Raw genomic sequence first — 25,635 nt, forward strand, 5'->3', positions numbered from 1 at the left:
ATTTAACATATTTAATACTCTTTTCACTGGATCTTAACTGTATTATTTTTGTGACGAACCTTGTATGCTGAAACAAGCTTGAAATGCTCAAGGTATGGCTTTTCTCCAACAATCTGAACAAACAAAAGATACCTCTAATTTTTTTTACCCAAATAAGTTAGACAAGTTTCCTGCTAATAAAAACTATGTTTCTTTTATTAACATAACAATGTACTTGTCTATAGAGCTTTAGATTATCAATACCATTTATTAGGCACATTTATACCTTTTGCTCAATATTTTCATTATCACATTCATACTTTTCATCCATTTGATGATACATACGTACAAAAAATGTGACTGCTGACAATTAGGGAAGGTGGAAATCAGAATTTTTTGAAATTATGCCTAAATACAAGCAAATTCAACAAATTCCTCATCAGTCAGTGCCTTAGACTAAAAGCCAAAGAACCAGGGAAGGGTACATATTTTTTTCCCCTTCCACCAAAAAGTTGAACAAAATTCCTACATGATCACATATTTGAAAATCTAATCTTCATATCTGCCAACACTGCTAAGCTGCTGTATCAACTGACTAGCTTTAGCCAAATAAAACCTTTGTGCAACTTTGGAAGAAACTTCTACACAGGAAACTGTAAATTTTGACAGGCAAAACTGTGTCTTAATATGTGGTGTTTTTACACCAATTTCTTATACTCTATGACTATCTAAAACACATGCTATTTCATAATGGCTATAGGCGTAATATAATCAAAGGTTTTGTTTACTTAATTATCTCTTTTCTGTGTGAGACTAGAGAGTAAGATCCAACATAATGTGGTTCCTCTGCTACAAAGTTACTTCAAGTGGTGCTGTCATTATTGGTTTTTAATGGTAGAAAAATATTTGGTTGACAATATCAGAGAAATTCCTGGGGGAAATTTCACATATTCTTTTAGATGGAAAAAAACTGAATATATGGGAGCAAAATAACCACTTTCTCTGTATCTAATTTGTATCAATACCAAAAAATTGATGCACATTTTTTGTTTTGTGTTCTACCATATTTCAACATTAAAAAAGGTTTTAAGAAACTGAAATCTCATTTTCAAAACCTCCCTAGAATAACGCTGAGGAAATTAAAAGGTGTGCACAATCTTTAAAAACACTCCTTTGCGGGGAGGGAGGGGTGGCACTTGGGTGGCTCACCTGATTAAACATCCAACTCTTGGCTTCAGCTCAGGTCATGAACTCATGGGTTCATGAATTTAAGTCCTGCACTGCAGAGTCTGCTTGAGATTGTCTCTCTTCCCTTCTCTCTGCCCCTCCCCCCGCTTGCTCTGTCTCTCTATCAAAATAAATAAATAAACTTAAAACAAGAAAAAACACTCCTTTCTTTCACCTCTATTTCCACATTTGGACTTAGATCTTTAAGATGAATCAAGGTGATAATAAAGGGTCAGAAGTCAAAAATATTAGTTATGCCCAACACAGAAAAACGAAGCAAACAAATATAAAAATAAAACAAAGAACTCTCATGTTATGATCAACTCCCATGAACTTCATTTTATCCACCTCTAATCGAATTTGGGTCCAGCCTTGCTATCTTGATCATACCAGTTTCTTGGTATAGCTTGAGAACTTATTCAATGTTTCCAGTCTAAATCACATACACATTTCATATAATTATCTCTTCTACTCTTCTTTAAAAGATGGATGGATACTTACTGATTATGGTTGTCTAAAGGTTTTATAATGGAACATGGAATTCCATGAGAGGTAGGTGGTAGTTAGTGAAACGATTTTAAAAACACTTGGGATTGGCTCAGCAAAACTGCTAACTCAGTTTTTTCCCAGTAAACCTGCCTCTCATCTCCTCTACATCATCAGATGTAACAACTTAGAAAATAATCTCTGGATGCTAGTGTGATAGCAAAATGCAATCCCCCAGAGTCATTTCCAAGTCCCTTCTTCCTCCTATCAAGGGTAGATTTGCAAAGGAATTTTCGATTTCAGTCTTGAGGACCAGAATTAAGAATCATTATGTTGCCAAATACTATACCCTTACCTATTTTATTCCCTTTTTTTCCAAATGAAATATGATTGGAATTCCACTTGCAACTGAAAAGGAATTAAATCAACTTCTTATCAAAAATAATAAAAAGCAATGAAGATGTGCTATACTTTTATCAGCGTGTGCTTTTACATTTAGCAATAATCAAATTACTCCTTGAGGAATTCTGAGAGATTGAAATTTCAGAAGCAGTTACAAAATGCAGGTACTCTAAGATCTGCCCTATTATACAGGGCAGAGGAAAAATGTTATCAAAGCCTTACATTTATACTGCTTTTTAACACTATAATTTTATTTATATGTTAACGTAAGAATAAAATAATAAAGTACATATTTCTTTTGCTATCAAGACAGTTTGCTGTCTGTAAAGTCTTAGAATACCAATAATACTATTTAATTTATTATACACTTATTTGCCAGGCAGTATATTTAATTCTTTATATATATTATCCTTAATCTTCAAAGTAATCTTAGATAAATTGTAACCATACCTTCAAAGGTACAAATTTGTTTGTACTGTCCAGTAATGTCATTAAGTCATTCATGCATAAACTGAAGACCTATATACAATCACCTCACCAAAAAAAAAAAAAAAAAGTAATAATAATTACCAAATAAAGGTTTAGATCTCCCTTAATAGCTGTGATAGGAGTCTCTTGATACGGACCAACACAGTTATTAAGTATGGGGCAAATTTTCAAACCTTACTAATAATTTTCCAGCCCCATACCTACCGCCAACTCCCACTCCCACACACACTATAGATTTCACAGAAAATTCTTTCAGATTTATCTCAATCCTGGATCTAAAGGTCCACATTACTTCATATATTGTCAAAATAACCAATCATCCAATTCTTAGAATATTCTAAAATATCTTGTATTACATAAAATATTATAGAATATCCCCCTGTGGGGTGCCTGGCTGGCTCAATCAGAAGAGCATATAACTTTTGATCTCAGGGTTGTGAATTCGAGCCCCACAATGGGCATAGAGATTACTTAAATAAATAAAATTTAAAAATTATATATATTCTTGTGAAAACTGTTAAATAGCATACCCCTACAAGAAAAGGTTTTCACTTCTGCACATTGATATAAAATATAAAGCAGAGTTTCTCTTTGGATTATGAGCTATGTAATGAGGCCTCACTTTTTGCAGCCTATAATACACAGAGAAAACAATATTTCAGCATCTGAAGGCTATACATGGAAAAGTACACTTTTAAAAATATTATATAAAACACTTATAAACTTAGATAATAAACTGATATGTATATATGTAAATATTACACATATATATGCAGTATATAAATATTACATATATACCAAAATATAATCCCATTAAACTACTAAACTTGGAAAGAAATTATAATTTTAAATATATAGTATTTAAAGTTACATTAAGAATCACTCAGTGAAATGACCACTTCTATACTTCATCATTAAATTGGAAATCATAGAATACATACAATAATGACAAATATGAAATCTGAATAAAAAGTGTACACCTAAGACCCAAACACCATCATTAGCTTAAAAGGATTTTGTTGTTCCACATATGTTGAGCTGGTCAAGCAGTTAATTATTTCCAACTTAATCTGTGTAGAATAGCTAAAATCACAATAAAGATAAAAACGACACTGTTAAGAGAACAATTTGCAATTAAGAAAGTGAAACAATTACAAGTATAGCAAATCTGCTCTCAAACCAAAACACTAGTCTTGGTTATTCCTTTAGTGAGCTACCTCCTATAAAATCTCCCTGTTTAGTTTCTCTTGTCAGATAAATGTCTGTATATAAACTGGAACTATATGCCAAGAGTCTTATTGAAGGTATTACCCCATTTTAGCAAATTCAAAAAGGAAATATGAGTCATCTTTCTAATAAGATAATAACCAAAATGAATGGATAGGCATATTAATTAGATCTCATATCCCTAAATTAATACTGCTTGTTTAAGAAAAGAGTATGTGTGTGTGCAAGTGTGTGTGTAGACAGATAAACAGAGATAATACACTATGAAACCACACTAATTCTTCCTTTAGAATAGTGTTCTTGCCTCAAAACAATTCCTTCTTAGTCTATACAGTCAAGGTTCCTTTGTTGGTAGAAAGTAACAGTGTTTCAAAGAGAAGTCAATTACTGGTGTTTTTTGTTTTTTGTTTTTTTTACCTTCCAGGAAACAATAATCATGTACACTAACAGAATGCATGTCTTTATATACAACCAGCCTTCAAGGTTACATGCTTGCAAAGTAATGAAACAAGCATAATGTAAGTAAAACCTTAGGCTAATACTTCCAAAGGAAGGAATAACATCTTATATATTTAAACATTGTTACATACAGAAGAGCAAGACCAGATTTTTGACCTAAACTAAAAGATAAAAGAAATAATTCCTTAGCTATACAATTCAGTATATACTTGGGTACTTTCATCTTAAATGCTAAATTACCATCAAAATTTTCAAGTGCAATCAAATGTTTGCCAATTTCCAAACCTACATAATCAAAGAAAAACTATACTCTAAACAATAACAAAAATAACTTTAAAGAGGAGTTTCTCAGGGACACAATCTCTTAGCCCTAAAAACCTCAGATGCACACCCCACAAGAAACGTCGATGAATGTTGCTTAAATAAATTGAATTGTCAGCTAATACTTCCAAAGATTTAAGCTAGCCTGATCTCTGTTAGTATTAGTACTTAGAGAACTCTCAAACAAACTGTATAAAAACCCTTCTCGAAAAGTTTATGAAACAATGAATGTGGAGGGCTCAAAAACTCAGGAGAACCTTCTATTGTAAGCTCCACATGGCTCCAGTCTACATTATAAACTGTAAATCACTTCAAACTCTCAGCTCTCTCCTAAAACATTCATTTCCCTCCCTCCCTTTTTTCCTCCTGTCATCCTTCCTCATGGTTGATATTTCCAGCAAGTACTTAAGAGAACCTGAAACAAGGGACAAAGGACCTCCTCTCATTTCCTTAACTCAACACTGACCTGTCTGCCATTTCTACTGTCACAAGGCAAAGAGATCCCTGCTATCCTGTGATGGATATTCAGGCCTCTTAATCACGTTTCTGCCTTGGGTGATAATGTACCTCAAGACAGATGATGCAAGACAGATAAATGGGAATTTTCCAGTAGAGACCCACCATCCAGTATTTACCATCCAGTATTTACAGCATTCTGTATATAAACAGACCTCAAATCCACATCTCTAAACTGAATTCTTTGCCATAAACTTTAAGAAAGAAAAAGAAAGAAAGAAAGAAAAGAAAAGAAAAGAAAAGAAAAGAAAAGAAAAGAAAAGAAAAGAAAAGAAAAGAAAAGAAAAGTACAGGGGAGAACTTTACCTTGGTTATCCCAAGCCATTAAGCTTCTCAAACTCTTGTTTTAGAAAAAGAAGAATTACAAGAGTAAATACAAAAGGAAGGGATTCCCCTTATAAATCAGCCACCAAGGCTGATGATTTTTCCCTTTCTGGTACTATTCCAGGTCTCTCCCCCAGTGTTGGCTCAGGTCTCAAGTAGTTCATGACTGAACTCCAGTTTTCTTTCTACCATAACATTTTTGGCATTCTAAAACATCTTCCACGCAGCAAATCCATCTTTCTTTGGTTTGAGATCTCTATGTGGAAGATTACTGAGGCTTTTACTAATTTGAGTTCATTTTAATTTCAAGGCCTCTTCATAGTTGTACTTTCTCTAAATACCCTAGTCCCTAGCCTGGGGCCAGAGGGCCTGCTGCATTCCATAGGTACCTGTAGCCCCTGTCCCTCTGCACTCATATCATTCCCTCCATATAACATCCTGAGATGTGGTAGCTCCTGAGACAAATGGAATTTACTCTCCATTCAAAATCCCAATCCCAAACCTCTTGAACCATACATGTTTCTCTCCATCCTAAACTCCATCGAGGGGGTAGGGTGGGTGTTTTAAAGCTGGTCAAAAATAGTTTGCCCATATTAATCTGACTCGATGTGAATATTCCCTAACACTCTATCACTTGCCTTAGAATTTAGGTAAATTAAAATTCTATACAATTGCATTAGCTTTTTTGAGAAATTTTATTATACATGGTTTTTATGCTTATCCGGTAATGCTCTTTAGTTAACTGGTTTGCACCCTAATGGAGATTGTCGCACTAAGGGAAGTCTTAACAATGCCTAGGACAGTGCTCCTGTTCAACTGCAACAAATACCCTGTAATACTGATGAGGAGACACATGACAGGACACGTACCTGAATTAGAATTTGCCATTTACATGGAAGTTGAAAAAGACTGAGAGTTGTATGTAATAGAAAGTGTCACTACATTCAATAACCAAAAATGCTTGACACTCATTGTTGCCTTAGCGCACCTCCAGAACTTTTACAAACTTCCTAGATTACTGATTTTTCCCCAGGGCTTTTCCTCATATGCCTTGTGCTACATGCCACAATTAACAACACTCAAGTTTAGCAATCTGTCCTCCAAATACTTTAAAGAAAGCATTCAGTGATTATTCAAGTGACTTTTATAAGGCAAGGATTAGCCAGTCCTCCAGGGTGGAAATTTAGCACCTTTATAGACTTCTGTTCCCACCCCCTAAACCCTGCCTGTTTATACTGAGACTGGCGCCATGCCCCTTCTCCTTCACACTCTTAATCACCCTTTTCCATGCAACATCACTCTGGATGGCTACAGAAACCTGAAATTCAAAATTGCACTACAAACAGTTGTGGGCAGGGTGGGTCCCTTCCCCGGGTGGCCTGGCCCAGGATAATGGCCCCTTTTCCAACCTGCCTTTTGTGACCGCTGTCCGGAGTCCCACAGGGACGGCCAGCCTCGGAGCGCCCCTAGGCGCACCCCCACCACTTAAAGGTCTGTGCCTCTGCTTCAATGCCCTACTATCAGTGCCTCAGGGATGCCGATCAAAAAGGCTGCAACTTCCAGATTTTATCATTGAAAATTTTGCTTTCACGTTCACACAAAGGTAGGACTAAAAAACACCACAGGGAGGTGAGTCGTTGTGATCTGGTCAGTTGTTTTCAAGCTGGCCGAGTCAATCATTCCCTCTTAAAAGCTTATTTGACAGGTGAGAAATTCCTCATCTCTAGATCATTCCAGGAACTCCTCAGCATCGGTCCGAGCTGGGAGAGGGGCCTGAAGAGGAAGGGAGTGGTGCTGAAATCGTGTTGAGCGTGTCCCGGGGGAAAACTCTGGTACGGGAAGGAGGATTCTGGCGCCAGGAACGTGCTGGTCCAGGGTCCAGAGGGAAGCGGGGGGGGGGGGGGGGGGGGCGGCGGAGGAGGGGGAGCAGGGAAGTCTTAAGAGGAGGGAGAGGCACTGGGAGACATGGGCAAGCAACCTACCTGGAAATGTCCCGAGAGGACTGGAAATGGGTGAGGAGGATGCGGACTGCAGAGATACCGGGAATGCAAGAAGACGGGGCAAAGGGAGAACCGGACAACGGGGAACGCAGGGCTTCGGCTGCCGGCGTCCAGCCCTGGCCGGTGCCAGACCCTTCCCGAGCGCCGGCGAGGCTGGCTCCCGGCCGAGCCCCCGGAGCCGGAAAGTTGGCGCGGCGAGGGGCGACCGGACGGGCAGCGCCCCCTGTACGGCGCCTTACCTTCTGGTCGACGATGGAGCAAGCCATCTCGCGGACGTGCGCCAGGCTGTAGTCCCCGGACGAGTCCTGCAGCAGCAGCACCGGCTCGCGGCTCAGGCCGATCTGCAGATGGAAGGAGATGCCCCCGGCCGGGGCCGCGACGGGAGCCAGGAACGGGGCTGGCCCCGGGCCGGACCCCGGCACCAGCGCCGCGGCGGCCGCCGCTGCCGCCGCCGCCACGGGCAGCAGCGGGCTGGGCGGCCGCAGGACCGGAGGGGCGCTCATCGCGCGGCGGGGCGCGCCGAGGGTCGCGGGGCCGAGCAGCCGAGGGCGGGGGCCGGCGGAGCGGCAGCCGAAAAGTTTTGCCGCCGCGGAGTCGGGAGCTTCTTTCTCCGAGAGCCGAAGCGGAAAATAAAAACTTTCCGGAAAAGTCCCCGCGCGGGGGGAGGGCGAGAGGATGAGGAGCGGGAGGGGAGCGGGGGAGGGAAAATGGCTGAGGCGGGAGGGCTGCGCCGCCGGGAGCGCGGGCGCCGCACGGGGGAGGCGCCGCCGCCGCCGCCGCCTTGGAGCAGCCGCCGCGCGCTCGCGGGGACGGGGCGGCGGGTCAGCGCGGCCCGGGCGCCGGGCGCCAGGCGGAGGCGGGGAAGGGGGCGCGAGGGGCGGGGAAGGGGAGCTGGAGGCGGGCACTGCGGAGACACCACCCGGCGGGCGCCGGAGCCGCAGGAGCAGCGGCCGCGCGGCCGCAGTAGCCGCAGGGTGCCCGGTCGCCGCCCCCTCCGCCCTAGGTTCGCCGGGCCTGAGCCTCCCCGAGCCGGGGCAGGACTGAGCGGCGGGGCTCAGGGCCGCCTCCGCGGCCGTGGTCCGTACTTCCCCGCCCGGACTCCGGTCTCCGCTGGTCCGGCTGCCCCGGGGCTCAGACGGAGGGGACGGAGTGCACCTCCTCCGACCCGCTTCCCCGCGCCGCCGGCTTCCCCCGTCCCCGCCCCCAGTTCCAAATACCCCAATACAGCGCACTTCTACCAGTGGAGTGACCTGTGATGGACCGAAGCATGCCAGCCCTGCGGCTTCCCGTGGGTCGTACCTTCTAAGCGTCAGGGAAAAAGAAAACAGAGGGTCCCCAGAAACCCACTTACATCCCGCCTCCTTCTAGGACCCGTTGGGTTTCTTGCCAAAGAGGGTAGGAAGCCCGTCCACGGAAATGTATTTAAACCTGTCAATACGTTTTTTGGCTCTGACACACCCCGGTACCCGACCCCACCTACTCCACCGCAGTTCCCAGATATACACAAGTGGCTGAATTTCAGAAGAGACAGTCTCTTCTGAAAGAGCAGGCATTGTCTACATAAAGGCGGGAGAAACGTCTGATGTGGCCTCTTTCTCTTCACCTTATTCTCTGTGTCTGGCACTTTTATTTCTGGAGCCTCAGAAACCCTGGTTTCTTTCTTCCCCCATCATTCTGAAGTCTGCTTTGTAGGAGTGGTGCTCCCAGCCTCACCCAGCGCTACCACCATGACTAGCAACACTGTCAAGGTTGGGCACCCTCTGCTCTAATTTGGGTAGTTGTTGGTTGTTGTTGTTGTTGTTGTTGTTATTGTTGTTGTTTTGACGGGGGGGGGGGGGAGATAGGTGCTTCCCAATCTTTGGGGATGAATTCTAATCTTCTCCCCCAACCAGGACGGGCTTCGGTTGTGTGACTGTGCAGGTGCACAGGGCCCTGACCTCAGAAGGGCTCTGCTGGGTGTAATGCTCAGCCACAATGGTTTGCTGCCTGTCAGTATCTTTGAATTATTCATAATTTTTTTCATTTTGCAGTGGGCCGGGCAAATTATGTAGTCCACTTCTCCAGTATTCCCCTTACACTGCCCAAGTGGGCATACCACATACCCAAGCAAACTAGTATGCATGTTTTCAACTGTAGTCAGTTGCATTTTTTTCTATTTGGTTCTATGTCTGTCAGTCTGTCTGTCTTGATCTCTGTTTCTGGCCAGGACAGAACATCGAAAGTTGGTTTCCTGTTAGATCCTTGTTCCCAGGGTTAGCAAGGGAGCCTTGAATGTCCCCAGTGACGCTGTATCTCATTCACTGCTCTAGAAGAAATTTGAATTTATTCTCTCTGGATTTGATGGTGTGATAAGGTCTACCTGTGTGCACTGACATTTTCCCTGCTTCCTTACTTATGAACTGGTTCTCTTCATCCATGGTAGAGTGTAATTTTCCTAATATGCCAGATTAGGCATATTACATTTAGCTAATATTCAGCTAATTACATATTACATTTAGCTAATATTCAGCTAAAGTAGGAGAATGGTGGGATTATTCTTGATACAATGCTGTTCTGATTTCTCAAGGAAGTTTTTTTTTAATGTCAGCATGTTTCATTTTCTTTTAAAGTTTGAATTAAGTATTCCCACAATTTTCTACTACCAGAAAAAAGTTTGCTGGTCAGTTTACAAGGTACTTACGAAAAGATAGTTTAGCTTGAGATTCAGGAGAGCTGAAGACATTCATGTTTTATAGATAACACAACAAAGTATTAAGCCTTCTCTGTGTCAGGCACTATACCGGCACAGGTATACAACGGTGAAGACAGACGAGGTCCCTGCTATATCAGACCACATTTTAAAAGGAAAGAAAAAAAGGAAAACAATAAATTAGATTATTTCTGATAATCATTAGTTGCAATGATTATAAATAATGCAATAGTAATGAGAGTGACTTGTGAAGGGATAGCAGACCAAGAAACACGACTTTTAACTAGGCATAAGAGGTTTCAATGAGTTTACATTTGAGCCACAACCTAGTGATGGAAAGAGGCCAGTCTTAAGAATATCTGGGTTAATCACACTCTAGGTATAAGGAAGAGTTAGCATAAAGAATATAATATGGGAATGTACTTGGTGTTTTCAAGGCCCAGAAGAAGGATAAATGTATGGGATGAGGGCAGATGGCTGGTAGAAGCCAGATCACAAAGAGTCTTGAAAGTAAAGAGATTTTATTCTGGTGTACTGACAACCCACTGGAAGGTGTTAAACCAAGGAGTATGATATAATTAGCATTTTTTAAAAGATCACACTCTGGGGGTGCCTGGGTGGCTCATTCGGTTAAGCAGCTGACTCTTGATTTCCGTTCAGGTCATGATCTCAGGGTTTGTGAGTTTGAGCCCTGGTCTGCATTGTTAGCACAGAGCCCACATGGGATTCTCTTTCTCCTCTCTCTGCCCCTCCCCCACTTGTGTGCCCTTGCTCTCTCTCTCTCTCTCTCTCTCTCTCTCTATCTCTCTAAAACTAAATAAGTAAAACTTCCATACATACATACATACATACATACATACATAAATAAATAAATAACCACACTCTGGCTACTATATATAAGAGAAAAAAATCCAAGCAGAGACACCAGGACTTGCTCTTGTGCAGTCTAGAAATGCTACTGGCTTGGATGGTTACAGTCATAGTACAGACATTAAGAAACAGAAAGATGCAGGCTCTATTTTGGAGGCAAAACTGAAGGTCTTGCTGATGAACCAGGGTTATAGGGAGAGACCAGGAGAGTTATGAAAGATTCCTCAGTTTCTTAGCCATTAGCCTATTGGTGGTGCCGATGATGGAAACAGAGAAGATACGGAAGAAGCAAGCTTTGGGAGAAATAAGATTTCTGCTTTGGCCATGTTGACTTTGAGATATCACCGGATATTCAACCTGGAAATAACAACTACAGCTGAATAGTTGATCCCAGAGTTCAGGAAAGAGAATAGGGCCAGAAACACATTGGGAAATCAGCAGTATGGGGAAGATATTAGATGAGATCTCTAGAGAGAAAGGGCTTAGGGCATTCATCAGTTACATGATACTTAAAGGCACTTAGATGTCCTACTTAGGAACAAAGTAAACTAGGTAAATAACTGTTACTTATACTCTGGTTTCTCAGTAGTATGAAAGATTCTCATGGGGTGTTGGACATTATTGAGAAGGAGGCAGGACAGGAGAGAAAATTCTAAAGAAGCCCTGAATAATTAAAATTAGTTTTAAGAAGTTGATAAATTACTGAATGGAAAAGAATGAATAAAGAGAAACAAGAAAAAAAATTAAACAACTGGAGCTCCCCATAAGAAGCAGAAAATTCACATGGACTTGGTAATTGCAATTTCTGTAGCAGACACCGGAGATCTGACAGTTTGCCAACTGCTACCCACTCTTGCTGAATGCAGAGAATGAGCAATAGATAATGTCTGCAAGAAACCTGATATGTATCTCCATGACTTCAAAATAATACATAGAAAACTTGAAGGGTTTTTAGAGAATTCAGTGCTTTTAATCCCTCCTGGATGTTTGGACTTTGGAAAAGAATAGAGGATATAGAAAATGAATAACTGTTTATACACATTGTATACATGAAGTGGGATTTCATTGTTTGAATTGTGGGTAACATTCCTGGAACAATGGGACTTCCAGCAGTGTTGGGAATACTATCTTGGAAAAGAAGGTTCAATACCCTAATTAGGCCTCCATGTAAAAGTGATTTGGGTATGGAGAAGTATATGGAGGTACTTACAACCATTTCCAGAGATAAATGCTAATTCTGTAGGATATTCTCTAAAAGAGGGATGCATATTGAAATAATTTTGAAAATAACTGCACACATTTCATTTTTTGTTATAGCTTGTAAATTAAATTAGCACTTAAATTCCCAATACAAATTAGCATTTAAAGGCACTGAGAACTCCTACAAAAATTTTATTTCATTTAACCGAATACTTTCTAGATATTTTTGACCTCAGAATCCCACCTTGTTTGTTACTGTTATTGTAGTTTTTTATCATGTAGCATATCTTAACATTTCATATAGCTAGTGTTCCACAGAACACCCTTTGGGAAACAGTGCTATATAACAAATGTAAAAGAAATTAGGTTATAAGTTGAAGGTAAAGAACATTTCTCTGATAATTAAAAGCAGATACTTTGAAGAAAAGCATGCATGTCAAAAACAGATGCATAATATTGGGAGTGTCCACTAATTCACAATTAATAATCAGGAAGAGGATCAAGAATAATCTGACTTGAAGGGAAGTCAGTCTGGAAGCACTATATGCTTTGTCCAGAAGATATGGACAACAGAGAAAGAAAAGTGAGCAGAAAAGACATGCAGTTCTACACCTGAAAGGGTCTTATCCTCTGGAACAACCATTTTACAGCCTAAGAAACTGAGGAACAGAGAAATTATATACCAATGTGGAAATGAGAAATTGGAAAGAGAAAGTATGGTACCAGGCTGTTCTCCTTTTTATATAATTGAACACTGGAAGTTGTAAGCATGAGGATAAAGATAATGGATGGATAGATGATAGACGATTAATATATATGATAAAAACATTTTATATTGCTTAATAGTGTTCACAAATTACAGTCTGTAAGATCAGGTTAAATAAGGATAATGTGACAAAACTGGCACAACAGAAAAACAAGTTCCTGTTGGAGACACCAAACATATAGACATCTGCCAAAAATCTTTTAAAACCTGAGCATTTGATAAAATCTTGCCTATCTTGCTAATATTTTCATGGGAAATACAAAAGGGGGGGACATGTTTAGTTCATCAAGAAAAAAAATAAAATTGATCTGTTCTTTAAGAAAGCAGATTTTAAAAATGCAGAGAAAAAACAGGTGGGATTGTAGAGTTACAGACCCTAAAAAAGACAGGAGGCCTTTGAAGACAAGCTTTCAACTATAAAATCATAATGATCCAGGTGAGGACTAAACTCAGACACCAATGTGATCACATGTTAACTTCTAGATGAATATAGATCTGCAAAGAGAATGAACAAAAATAGATACAAGTTATATGAACAAGAATACAAATAAATAAAGATTATTTTAACCTAAAAGCAAGTACTTGCTGTACATAAGAATGCTGTTTTGGACACACCTGGCTGGCTTAGTCAGTAGAGCCTGTGACTCTTACTCTTGGGTTGGGGCAGTGAGTTCAAGAGCCATCTTTGGCATAGAGCTTACTTGAAAAAAAAAAGTCTTAGGTTTTTAAACACTCTCCCACCCCCTTAATAATTAATTTATAGGCAAAAATTGAATTTTTCACTTTAATTTTTACTTATGAGAGATTAAATATTTTAATGTGCTTATTGGTCACTTGTATGTTTTCTTTCTGAATATTTTCCTTCTCTACACGTTAATAAATGAGAGATTGTCATATACAAAGAATGTCATTCCTGGGATGCCTGTGTGGCTCAGTCGGTTAAGCGTCTGACTCTTGGTTTCAGCTCAAGTCATGATCTCACAGGTTCATGAGTTCAAGCCCCACATCAGGCTCTGTGCTGCCAGTGCAGAGCCCACTTGGGATTCTCTCTCTCTCCCTCTCTCTCTCTGCCCCTCCCTCACACGTGCTCTCTCTCTCTCTCTCAAAATACATAAATAAAATTTAAAAAAAAAATAAAATTTATTGTGCGAATATTGAAGCTTTTACTTTGCACACACGCAAGATACCTATGTTTACATTTTTGTTATACCATTTTTTTGTTGTTGCTAGACTCGATTCCCGGAACATCATTCCTTCCTGGACAATAATTACTTTGACTCTGCTGTTCTAATAAGAACTAAAATCTGCTGGCTCCAAGGTATAAAATTTACTCAGGTTCCCCACAGAAAACAGAATAAAACACTCTTTCCTTGAACTTAAATATACTCAAAGGCTATTGCTTACAATTGCCAACTTTAATTGTGCACATCAGCTTTTATTAAGTCAATCCAACATTCAAATTCAGAAAACATTAATAGTAGCACATTTCTTTTTATAAAGATGCAATTCTTCTAATCCTGGCTTCAAGCCCCATTGGTTCCAGGGATACAAACTTTTCCTTCCTTCTTATTGGATTTTATGTGTTGTCATAGCCTAACATGTTCCAGCTATGACTATCAAATACATTCCATTAGTTGATAATATTCCATAACCTAATTTATTCTTCGTACATGTCATTTTGTGAGATTCAACATTATTTTATTCAGTCCATTTTATAAAGCACGGACTAAATTTATAAAGCACGAAAGAATAAATGAGGTGCCATTAATCCAAAGTTCCTTTTTGGGTTCCTTCCTGGAAAAAAAAATTTTTGAGCTGAAATTTCTTCTGTGTGGTTTCTGATGCTTGATTTGGAAAATGAAATTTTTAAGGGAAAGAATCTGGCAGATTTACTTCTTAGTGACACAACCAGGAAAAATAGTTTTAATAGTTTGAGAAAAAATAATTTGCTTTTCTTGGCTTAGAAAAATTTTAAATGGAATTATTTCTAAAATTCACATATTACTGTAAAATTTGTATGGCACTAGGATGAAAAGATGCAAAATTAAAATGAGGTCATTTTTATGGAATTGAATCCATATTTTATCTAACCATCATCCTGCATTTTCTTTATTAATTCTTATCCTCAAACATACAAACCTAAAAAGCCATATTGTTGCAACCACAGTAAACCTCCTTTCCCATACTTTACTATCTTTAAATTGAATTATTTACACACTTAATCTCACATGTATTCAAAACTAAAAATCTCTGTCTCACACAGCATTAAGTAGAATATTTACTTCTTGATTAAATATTAACTTATTTATTTTAAATATATAAATTATTTATATTTATGTAATATCATATGTCCTTTTCATAAATATATTTTGTTTTGTTCTGTCAACCAGACTGCCTAGGAAAAGTGAAGTCCTCATAAACTGAAAAATAAAAAATCATTACATTTTCGATTTGAGAATGTACTTAAGAAAAAAATTATGTACATACTCTTTTGTATGAAAGAAGAACATTCTAGAATTCCTTAACCTTTGCACTTTGCTTCTCTGGTTGAATGCCAAAGTGGACAAGTGTAGATAATGGGATTTAAATGCTTGTTAGTTTGTCCATGCAACAGCTATCCTATGACTGTCCAATGTATCTTTGTCTTCTCTTTATTTCAATATATGGTCATCTATATCTGACCTTACAAGTTGAACTTTTTTTTTTTTTTTTCAGAGAATGCATGGGGTGGGGAGCAGAGAGAGCCTGGGGACAGAGGATCCAATGCGGGCTCTGCACAGACAGCAGAGCCAGATGCTGATGCCAGGCTCAAACTCATGAGCCAAGCTGTGAGATCATAACCTGAGCTGAAGTCAGATGCTTAACCACTGAGCCACCCCAGGCACCCCACAAGTTGAACTTTTTAAAAATTTAGTTACTGAAATAAATTTTGCTTGCTTTGGAGAAATAAACAATTTAAATCATCAATGAGGAAGAGTCATCTTAACCTTTATTTCCTTTACCAAATATATTTTCTTTATTTTTATATAGAATATTAAATACTTCATAATTAGGTGATAAAAAGTATTTACATGATTTTAATTAATGATTTGTCATCTGTGTCCTTTCAAAAAACAAACTGTTTTAATGAATGGAAAAATCAAAATAAATAAGTAGCACAAACATTTTAGCTAATATCCATAATTTCTACTGTAACATTTAGCTTTAACTTTCTTCATAGGCAAAACAAAAGAGAGAAAACAATGCATTCCTCTTTCTTATTGTCTGATTTTATGTTTTTTATTTAATTATTATTATTTATTTTATTTTATTTAAACTCAAGTTAGTTAATACATAGTATAATAATGATTTCAGGGGCACCTGCTCCTACTCTCTCTCTCTCTCCCTCAAAAATAAGCATTAAAAATTTTTTTTAAAATAATGATTTCAATATTATCATATTTTAAACAAAAATTTTAGATGAAATTATCACAGGTGTCCATATTATACAAGATATGGAAAAACTCTTGATTTACATACACTCTAAATTTCCTGAGAGCAGGACTCTTTGTTTTATTTACCTTCTATCCTTTAGTACCAGAATAAATACTTATTTATATAATATTTATATAATACTTATAAATACAGAATAAATACTTATTAATGAGCTTTTGGAATAAATTGTTCAACTACACTTTGAAGATTAAAAATTTACAAACACTTTTTGCAAGGTAGTAGTCTTTTATATCTACCCTATTTATTTAAAAGCCCAAGTCACAGAAACCAACTCTAAATCAGACAGACATTTCCTTTCTTTTTTATTTGTTTAATGTTTATTTTTGAGAGAGAGAGAGACAGAGTAGGAGCAGGGGAGGGACAGAGAGAGAGGAAGACACAGAATCCCAAGCAGGCTCCAGGCTCTGAGCTGTCAGCACAGAATCCAACACAGGAGTTGAACCCACGAACTACGAGATCATGACCTGAGCTCAAGTCAGATGCTTAACCGACTGAGTCACCCAGGCGCCCCCAGACAGACATTTCCTTGTGGGACTCGGTTAATGAGGTTCAGACAAATTCTATTCTTGTGATCTAGGCAGACCCACGCAGATTGGCATAGTTAGCACTGTGCGCAGATATGCTTATAGGACTTTCTTAGGGCTATTACCCTAGCACCCATCACATAGTATTGACTTTGCTTACATCCTATACCTGTGGGAAGCATTTTATAACCATGTCCACATACCCCTCCTCAAGTGTCTCCAGAACCATACCTGACATAGAATAGATGCTGATACTTGGTAATAGTTCAATAACTGTTTACTGAATGAATCAATGACTTGAGTTTAAAATGCCTCCAAAAAATAAATGGTTAGCATAATCTAATGGCCTGGGTTCCCAAAAATCAACCACCTCAGCGTGGAATAACATGTATTGTTATTTTCCTGACTATAAAAGTAATACATGTTAATTTTAAAAATTAGGAGAAAACAAAAATGTAAATTAAAAAAATATTTATAAATCTCCTCAGAGTTAACATTAAGTGGAATCATATTAAAATATTGTTGTTTATCTGATTTTTAAATTTAATACACCAAGTATTAGTCTGAAGTCATTAAATATTTTTCAGAAACATTTGTGATGGCTGCAGAATATTCTACAATATGGTTTGTGACTCCACATAGTTGAATATTTTCTTTCTTTCTTTCTTTCTTTCTTTCTTTCTTTCTTTCTTTCTTTTGGCTGACACATTTTTTTAATGTGAATAATAGCACTATTACTTGGGCAGAAAATATATTCATAAATTGAAATAAAGATTTAGAAATGTAGTTATAAGAAAAAATATGAATAAGACTAATAAATTGTAGGAGGGATTTACTCTGCTAACAAGGATTATATCTAGCGGGTATTAAAATAGAATAATTTAAAGATGCACAAAATTTCAAAGAATTCATGATGGTGAAACACATTTAGCTGACATAAAATCTAAAAACCCATTTTTTAAAGTAGCAAGACATTTTACAGGTTTTTTTTAATTGAATATTCAAATCAAATTTGACACCTCAGGAGAACATCAGCTCTGCTGTCAGAAATCAAAACAGTGATGTATGCTATATTTGGAAAGTAAGTAATAGAATATAAATATATACATATATTTTTACTGTATTTTATTATGACAGAAATTAATTAACTTCATGAAATATCACTGACAAATGAAATTGTAAAGTATTTGCTTTGCTACTTTCCAACCATACTTTTTGTTAATTGGCTGGAAATCTACGTGCCAATCTGATTTTAATGTTAAAGTATAGTACTTTAAAAACGATAAGCACATGGTTCAAAAGCAGATGGAAAAAAGGACATTTAAAATGTTTAAGGGGCGCCTGGGTGGCGCAGTCGGTTAAGCGTCCGACTTCAGCCAGGTCACGATCTTACGGTCCGTGAGTTCGAGCCCCGCATCGGGCTCTGGGCTGATGGCTCCGAGCCTGGAGCCTGTTTCTGATTCTGTGTCTCCCTCTCTCTCTGCCCCTCCCCCGTTCATGCTCTGTCTCTCTCTGTCCCAAAAATAAATAAACGTTGAAAAAAAATTTTTTTAAATGTTTAAAACCTACTAAGTTATGTTAAATGAAAACTCTTTTTTTTAAGAATTTTTTTAATTTTTAAAAATTTTTAATTTTTTTTTTTACTTTTGAGACAGAGCACGAGTTGGGGAGGGGCAGAGAGAGAGTGGGAGACACAGAATCCCAAGCAGGGATCAGGCTCTGAGCTGTCAGCACAGAGCTGGATACACGGCTCAAACCCATGAACCAGGAGATCATGACCTGAGCTGAAGTCAGACGCTTAATCAACTGAGCCCCAAATGAAAACTTTCTATTTTAAAAACCGATCCCAGGGGCGCCGGGGTGGCTTGGTCAGTTGAGCATCCAACTTCAGCTCAGGTCATGATCTCGAGGTTCGTAGGTTTGAGCCCCACATCGGGTTCTGTGCTGACAGCTCGGAGCCTGGAGCCTACTTTGGATTCTATCTCCCTCTCTCTGTCCCTCCTCCTCTTACACTGTGTGTGTCTCTCTCTCAAAAATTAATTTAAAAAACATTTATAAACAAACAAACAAACAAACAAACTGATCCCAATATTCAAACTTAGAAAGTTATAGGTTACTTTTACTTTTATTTTTTGTATTTTTTTTAATTAAAGTATAGTTGACACATAATGTTACATTAGTTTCAGGTATACAACATAATGAATTGATAACTATTAAGTCATAGATCATGGAGTAAGGACACAATTGATTAAATAATCCAGTCTTCAGTTTAAAACTTAATTAAACAATACTATTCTATTTTGCCTAGAAAATTTGTTTGGTTCATCCCCAACTTATGTCAGTATAATATTTCTAACTGATCTGTATTCTTAGATACTGTTAAACTGCATAACTGTGAAGCACAGCCTTGAAACAACCTGGGAATGGCTAGCTGCTTTTGAACAAATATCACACACAAACACACACAGACACCCACACACACAGCACTTCACTGTGTTAGCCAAACTTAAACTATGGTCATCGTAAAACAGTTCTTCTCAGACTCATCTCAAAATCTTAACCTGTAGAATTCATTTTTTTAAAACAGAATGGTAAATGTGGCTATTAGGGATTTAATTATACCACTACCAAAATTCATATGTTTGGGCACCTGGGTGGTTCAGTCAGTTAAACGCTGTACTCTTGATTTCAGCACAGGTCATGATCTCATGGTTTGTGAGATCAAGCCCTGTATCGGGTGTGGATCCTGACTGGGATTCTCTCTCTCCCTCATTCTCTGCCCATGCCACATTTGTTCTCTCTCTCTCTCTCTCTCTCTCTCTCTCTCTCTCTCTCTCTCTCTCTCTCCTTCCCTCTTTGCCACCCCCCAAAATAAATAAACTTAAAAAAAAATCATATGTTGAAGCCCTAACCCCCCAGTACCCCAGGAGATGACTGTATTTGGAGATGGGGCCATTAAGTTAAAAAGAGGCTGTTAGGGTGGGCCCTAATCCAATCTCACTGTGACCTAATAAGAAGAAATTAAAAGAACATGGAGAGCCACTAGAGGCATGCATGCCCAGAGGGATGATCATGGGAAAAGGCAGCAAGGACACAGGCATCTGCAAGCCAAAGAGACCTTAAGAGAAACCAGTCCTGCTAGCATGACTGTGGTGGGCTTCCAACCTCTGGAACAGTGAGAAAATAAATTTCTGTTGCTTAAGCCATCTAGTCTGTGGTATTTTGTTATGGCAGCACTAACAAACCAAGATAGTAGCATATAATGTGCTAGGGCAGAGTGAATATATTTTACATATACATACAAAGCACAAAAGACAATGGTCTATTTTTTTAGACCACTAGGCACAGAGTACAATAGCCTCTCTTACCAATTTTTGACCTTTTAGTTCCATCCAAAAAGTGTGGGAGAGGAGTATATTACTGAAAAATGTCAAGGAAAAATACTAAGTTACTTAATAAGATAATGCAACCCTGAACTTAACAATTCACAGAAAATTAGAAGAATAGACTCTTTTTAATCAAATCTATTTTGCTGTTTTGGAGTAACAATTACATTTATGAGATCAATCTTGATTAAGTTATTATAATACAAATTGGATAAAATTTTATCCTTGAGGGAATGAAAATTTTTCAGGATTTAGAAAATGCTTTAAAGGAACCATAAGTAAGGAAAACAATTTTCATGTAGTATTTTATATCTTTTGGAAAGAATACCACCTGTTATTGTTTGTCAAATACTAGAGGTAGATGTGGTATTAAAGATGTTACTAAATTGCTTCATGTTAGAGGTGAAAAAAGAAATGCTCCAAATCACACAAGTTAGTAGAAGTGCCAAGCCAAGAAATGAGTCCATACTGTTTTGATTACACCAGTGGTCTGTGATCTGCATTTGGCTATGCACCCATTAAAAAAAAATTAAGCATGTGATATATATGTTTGTATACTTATTTGTAACTTAATATATGTATTATTATGTTATTGTTATATGACTGGTATAAAATATATACAAAAACAGAAATTTAAAAGGGCATTTATACGGCTTCCGGTTCTGGATACCATGTAGTAGACACAATTGTCCCTATTCCTACTGCTAAGTATAACTAAAAACCCTGGATATTATATGTTAAAGAAACATGCGGAGACTCTGAAAAGTAAAGAGAAGAAGAGAAATTAGCTGAAGACTTTGAGACCCAAGGAATAACACAGAAGTAAGTTCTCTATGTTTTCTTTTTGTTTCACATGCCTACACTGGGTGCTAGAGAACCCTACAACCTAGAAACACTAATAAATGTAAACAAAAAGCCCTAAAAAAATCTTTCTTCAGCCAAAGGGCCAGGAGAGGGGAAGGCAGAAAACTTTGAGACAATAACTGCCCTGCTCCAGCCTGACACCATGGGAAAAGCTGGACCTACACACATCATCAAAGGCTACAAGGGAAGGCTAGAATTTACTCCTTATTACCCCATTATAATTGGCACCCCCCTCATACACCACACACACACACACACACACACACACACACACACACACACACCCCACTCTGCCCTGGGATATCAGAGAAGGCCAAGTAGGGAGCCTGGACTTTCTATCCTTCCAGGTGTCAACAGTCTCCTATCAGTAGACAGAACACGATAAACCTAGACTTCTACTCCTCTGAGTGATAATGAGGCATCCCTTCCCCTACTGCTAGATGGTGTCAGCAGAGACCTACTGGGGAACCTGAAATTCCACACCCTCCCAGCAATGAGGTGACTCTCCTCACTGAAGTGACAACAGAGACTGATGGGAATTGGTCTTCCATCTCTACCTGACAGTATTTAGATGGCACCTCCTTTTCAATTCTTGCACAGTGTTAGAGAAGACCTACTGAAACAAGGGATTTAAATGAGAACAAAGTTTCATTACAGAGTATCCAAAATGTCCAGATTACAATTAAAAATCACTGTCAAAACAAGAACCAGGAAATCCAAACTTCAATAAGAAAAGAAAATCAACAGTTACCACCTCATCTCTAGAAGAATAACAGTTCAAATAACAGTAGATTTCTCCTCAGAAACCATGGAGGCTAGAAGGAAGAGCCATAATGTTGTTTAAGTATTGAGGGAAAAGACCTATCAACACAGAATTCTATATCCAATAAAAATATCCTTTAGGAATAAAGGAGGGAGAGGGAGATGGAGAGAGAAAGAGAGAGAGAGAGAGAAGAATCCTAAGCAGGATCCATGCTCAGTGCAGAGACCAACTCAAGGCTCGATCCCATGACACTGGGCTTATGATGTGAGCTGTGATCAAAAGTCAGACACTTAACTGACTGAACCACCCAGGCACCCCTTGTTATGATTTTCTTAATAACATTTTCTATTCTCTAGGCTGCTTTATTATAAGAATACAGTATATAATACATGTAACATACAATATATGTCTTAACTGGTATTTATGTCATCACTAAGGCTTCTGGTCAACAGAAGACTAAAGTTTTGGAGGAATCAAAAATTATATGTGGATTTTCAACTGTGGGGTGAGGGGTGACAGCATCCCTAACCCTTGAATTTTTCAAGTGTCAAATGTTTATGTTTTGTGTGAATCTTTAGGACTATAAGAAATGCTAAAAAGATTGACTATAATTTTCTAAGACTGCCCTTCATAATAGTTGCCAAAACTGCTGGTTACAATGGCATAGATGCATTTAAGGCTCAAAACTATTTATTGGAAGCTAGAAATGCAGGGAAGTAGAGATCTGGCTCCTTTGTAGTTGATCAGAGAGTAAGAGAAAAGAAAAGAGAAAATAAAGAAAAGAGAAGGGAGGGGAAAGGAAAGGAAGGGAAGGGAAGGGAAGGGAAGGGAAGGGAAGGGAAGGGAAGGGAAGGGAAAGACAAGACAAGACAAGACAAGACAAGACAAGACAAGACAAGACCCTCTAGAATCATAGCTGTATAGGACTAGGACACAAGAGAGGTCTTGCACAAAAAGGTTTTTAATGGTCTCAATAGATTTTCCACCATTTCTTTCCTTCCTGATAGAACAAATCAGTTTTACAAACAGTGAAATAAGTTTATAACTTTAAATTGTATCTTATTATTTGGCTGTAATCATAGACTGATAACATTTGTCCAGAACTTATGAGTAGAAGTAGTTTCCATTGTAAGAGGGCATGCTATCTAAATAAAACAAGGTGAATGGGTCCATTTCTGAAGGTGGCCAGCTTTTGTCCCAAATCCTTGGTATAGGGAAATACCAGTGATAGTTCTTCAGGAACCTAGAAAGAGCAGAAAATATCTGGATATTTAACTGATAGTACTAATGTTTGGTTGTGATGGACAAAGGACAGGAGACAGGTCATAAGTTAATTAAGGCAGTTAAGTCTGGCTAAAGTCAAGTATCTAAGAGAAGCCCTGAAGCTTACTTTTGAAACTTTTGATCTAAAATATAAGAACTGGGGTACCTGAGTGACTCAGTCAGTTAAGCCTCTGACTTTGGCTCAGGTCATGATCTCATGGTTTGTGAGTTCAAGCCCCGCATCACGCTCTGTGCTGACAGAGCTTGGAGCCTGAGCTTGGAGCCTGCTTCAAATTCTGTGTCTCCCTCTCTCTCTCTCTCTCTCTCTCTCTCTCTCTCTCTCTGCCCTCCCCTCTGGCTCATGCTCTGTCTCTCTCTCAAAAATTAACAGACATTAAAAAAAATTAAAAATTTAAGAACTAGTGTATACTAAAGAGTGAAAAATTAAATATATTTGCCACATTTTGCCAACTTCAAGTAAAAGAATTTTATCTCAGATCTGGAAACCTCAGACCTTTTCTATAAGTTTTTGGGAACCTCTGTGCTCTAATGGACATTTCTTCTACAAGGTAACAAAGTTCACTGTTAGCTATTATGTTCTCCTTTTTTTTTTTGAAGATATCCTATTTATGTATTCATTTGTAAAATTTATGATTGTGAGGTGATGGATTCCTGTTTAACTGAAGTGCTGAAATCTTGTATTATTATTTATTCTGATGCTCAAATTTTTCTATACTTAGTCAGTGAGCCCCTCCCAGCTGATACCTGGGTCTTTTTGATGTGCCACTATCATTTTTTTTGGCACAAAAACATATTCCAGGCTCACACTGTCCTCCATCCTCACCCCTAGAGTCGATCATTTCCCCCAAGAAGTTCTAGTTCTTTGCAATGGAAGATAGTTACCAGAAACCAAGATCAGAACCTTGCCAGAGGCCTTTGTTATTTCTGGCTCATATCTTCTAGCCTCTCTTAGTAGACAGAGCTAGGAAATATATGTACACATACATAAACATACACACATTCATACTTCCATAACTACTATATATTCATTTGCATAAATGTATTATAAAAACAATGAATTCATATTGATACCCCCAATTGTAATCCAGTACCTCAGGGATTTGTAGCTTTCTTCTCTTCTGAGTTTGTTAATATGTTCTTAAACATGAGAAATTGGTTTCCATCTCCCTCAATATATTTATTTATTTGCTTAATTAGTTTACTTGTTTTTTCAATGTAACCAATATCTCAACAACACTGGCTTACCCTCCACCTCCACAGTGCCCCCGCTGCCATTTTGTGTCCTTGACCACAAAGCCTGATGGCCTGAATCTCTGTGAAGCTCTCCACCCTGATCATGGCCTGCATTCTTAGCTGGGAAGCCTAATGGTTTATACCCTAAATCTATTCCCCTTTCTCATAGTTCCACATCCTTACCTTTTGGATCATTGGCCTGTGCTTCCAGTAGCTCAACTCTCTCTTGTTGTCTCATACCCCAACTACTGTGTAACTCTTTCATGGATTTAGTTACTCTTCCTTCATTCCAAATATTTAACACTTCCTTCTAGTAGCGTTTCGCCTCTATATGAAGAGCCTCCTTTAGCACTTCTTTTAGAGCAGGTCTGTTGGCTACATTTGAATTCTCTTAGTCTTCCTTCATCTGGGACTATCTTTTTTTAAAAAAACATGTTTATTTATTTTTGTTGAGAGAGACAGCACAAGTGGGGGAAGGGCAGAGAGAGAAAGGAGAGAGAGAATCCCACGCAGGCTCCTGCTGTCAGCACAGAGCCGGATGCAGGGCTTGAACTCATAAACTGTGAGATCGTGACCTGAGCTGAAACCAAGAGCTGGATGCTTAACCAGCTGAGCCACCCAGGTGCCCCATCTGAAACTATCTTTATTTTCCTTTAATTTCTGAAGGATATTTTCATTAGATACAGAATTGTGGCTTGATAAATGAGGCAGTCAGTCAGTGCTCCACATTTCAAGAAGCTGAACATACATACCCACCTTGGACTATACCTCTATAGGAGATTGCCTTCTAAAAGAAGATTAAATAGGATACAGAGTCTCAGCATATCTAAAATGGGCAGGATACAATAGAAAATCACTCACCATACTAGGAAAATCATATGAATGAAAAAAAACAATAAACAGAGTACAGAGAAGAATCAGATGTTAGAATTATCTCACAAGAATTTTAAAGAAACGATTATAAAAATGTTTCACAATGCCATTATCAATTTTCTTTGAACAAATGAAATGATTGAAAATCATTGGGGTGCCTGGGTGGCTCAGTCGGTTGAGCGTCCGACTTCAGCTCAGGTCATGATCTCACAGCTTGTGGGTTCGAGCCCCACGTTGGGTTCTGTGCTGACAGCTCAG

The 25,635-nt window shown here is 38.6% G+C and overlaps 1 protein-coding gene across 5 annotated transcripts in view; it reads right to left on the reverse strand.

Annotated features, from left to right (window-relative positions):
- The window catches only part of PRKD1 (protein kinase D1), a 333,105-nt gene extending 324,972 nt beyond the window's left edge, over window positions 1-8,133 (reverse strand). Inside the window, exon 1 of one of the 5 annotated variants that reach the window (XM_023255617.2) lies at window positions 7,670-8,133. In XM_023255617.2, the coding sequence (XP_023111385.2) occupies window positions 7,670-7,933 (264 nt within the window). In that variant the 5' untranslated portion in view covers window positions 7,934-8,133. Of the gene's footprint in view, window positions 1-7,412; window positions 7,635-7,669 lie in introns of those variants that run through there. The other 4 variants (XM_023255618.2, XM_023255619.2, XM_023255620.2 and 1 more) reach the window with 4 other exon arrangements.
- Between the last annotated feature and the right edge of the window lie 17,502 nt (window positions 8,134-25,635).

This window comes from Felis catus, chromosome B3 (assembly GCF_018350175.1).
Source record: "Felis catus isolate Fca126 chromosome B3, F.catus_Fca126_mat1.0, whole genome shotgun sequence".
NCBI lineage: Eukaryota > Metazoa > Chordata > Mammalia > Carnivora > Felidae > Felis > Felis catus.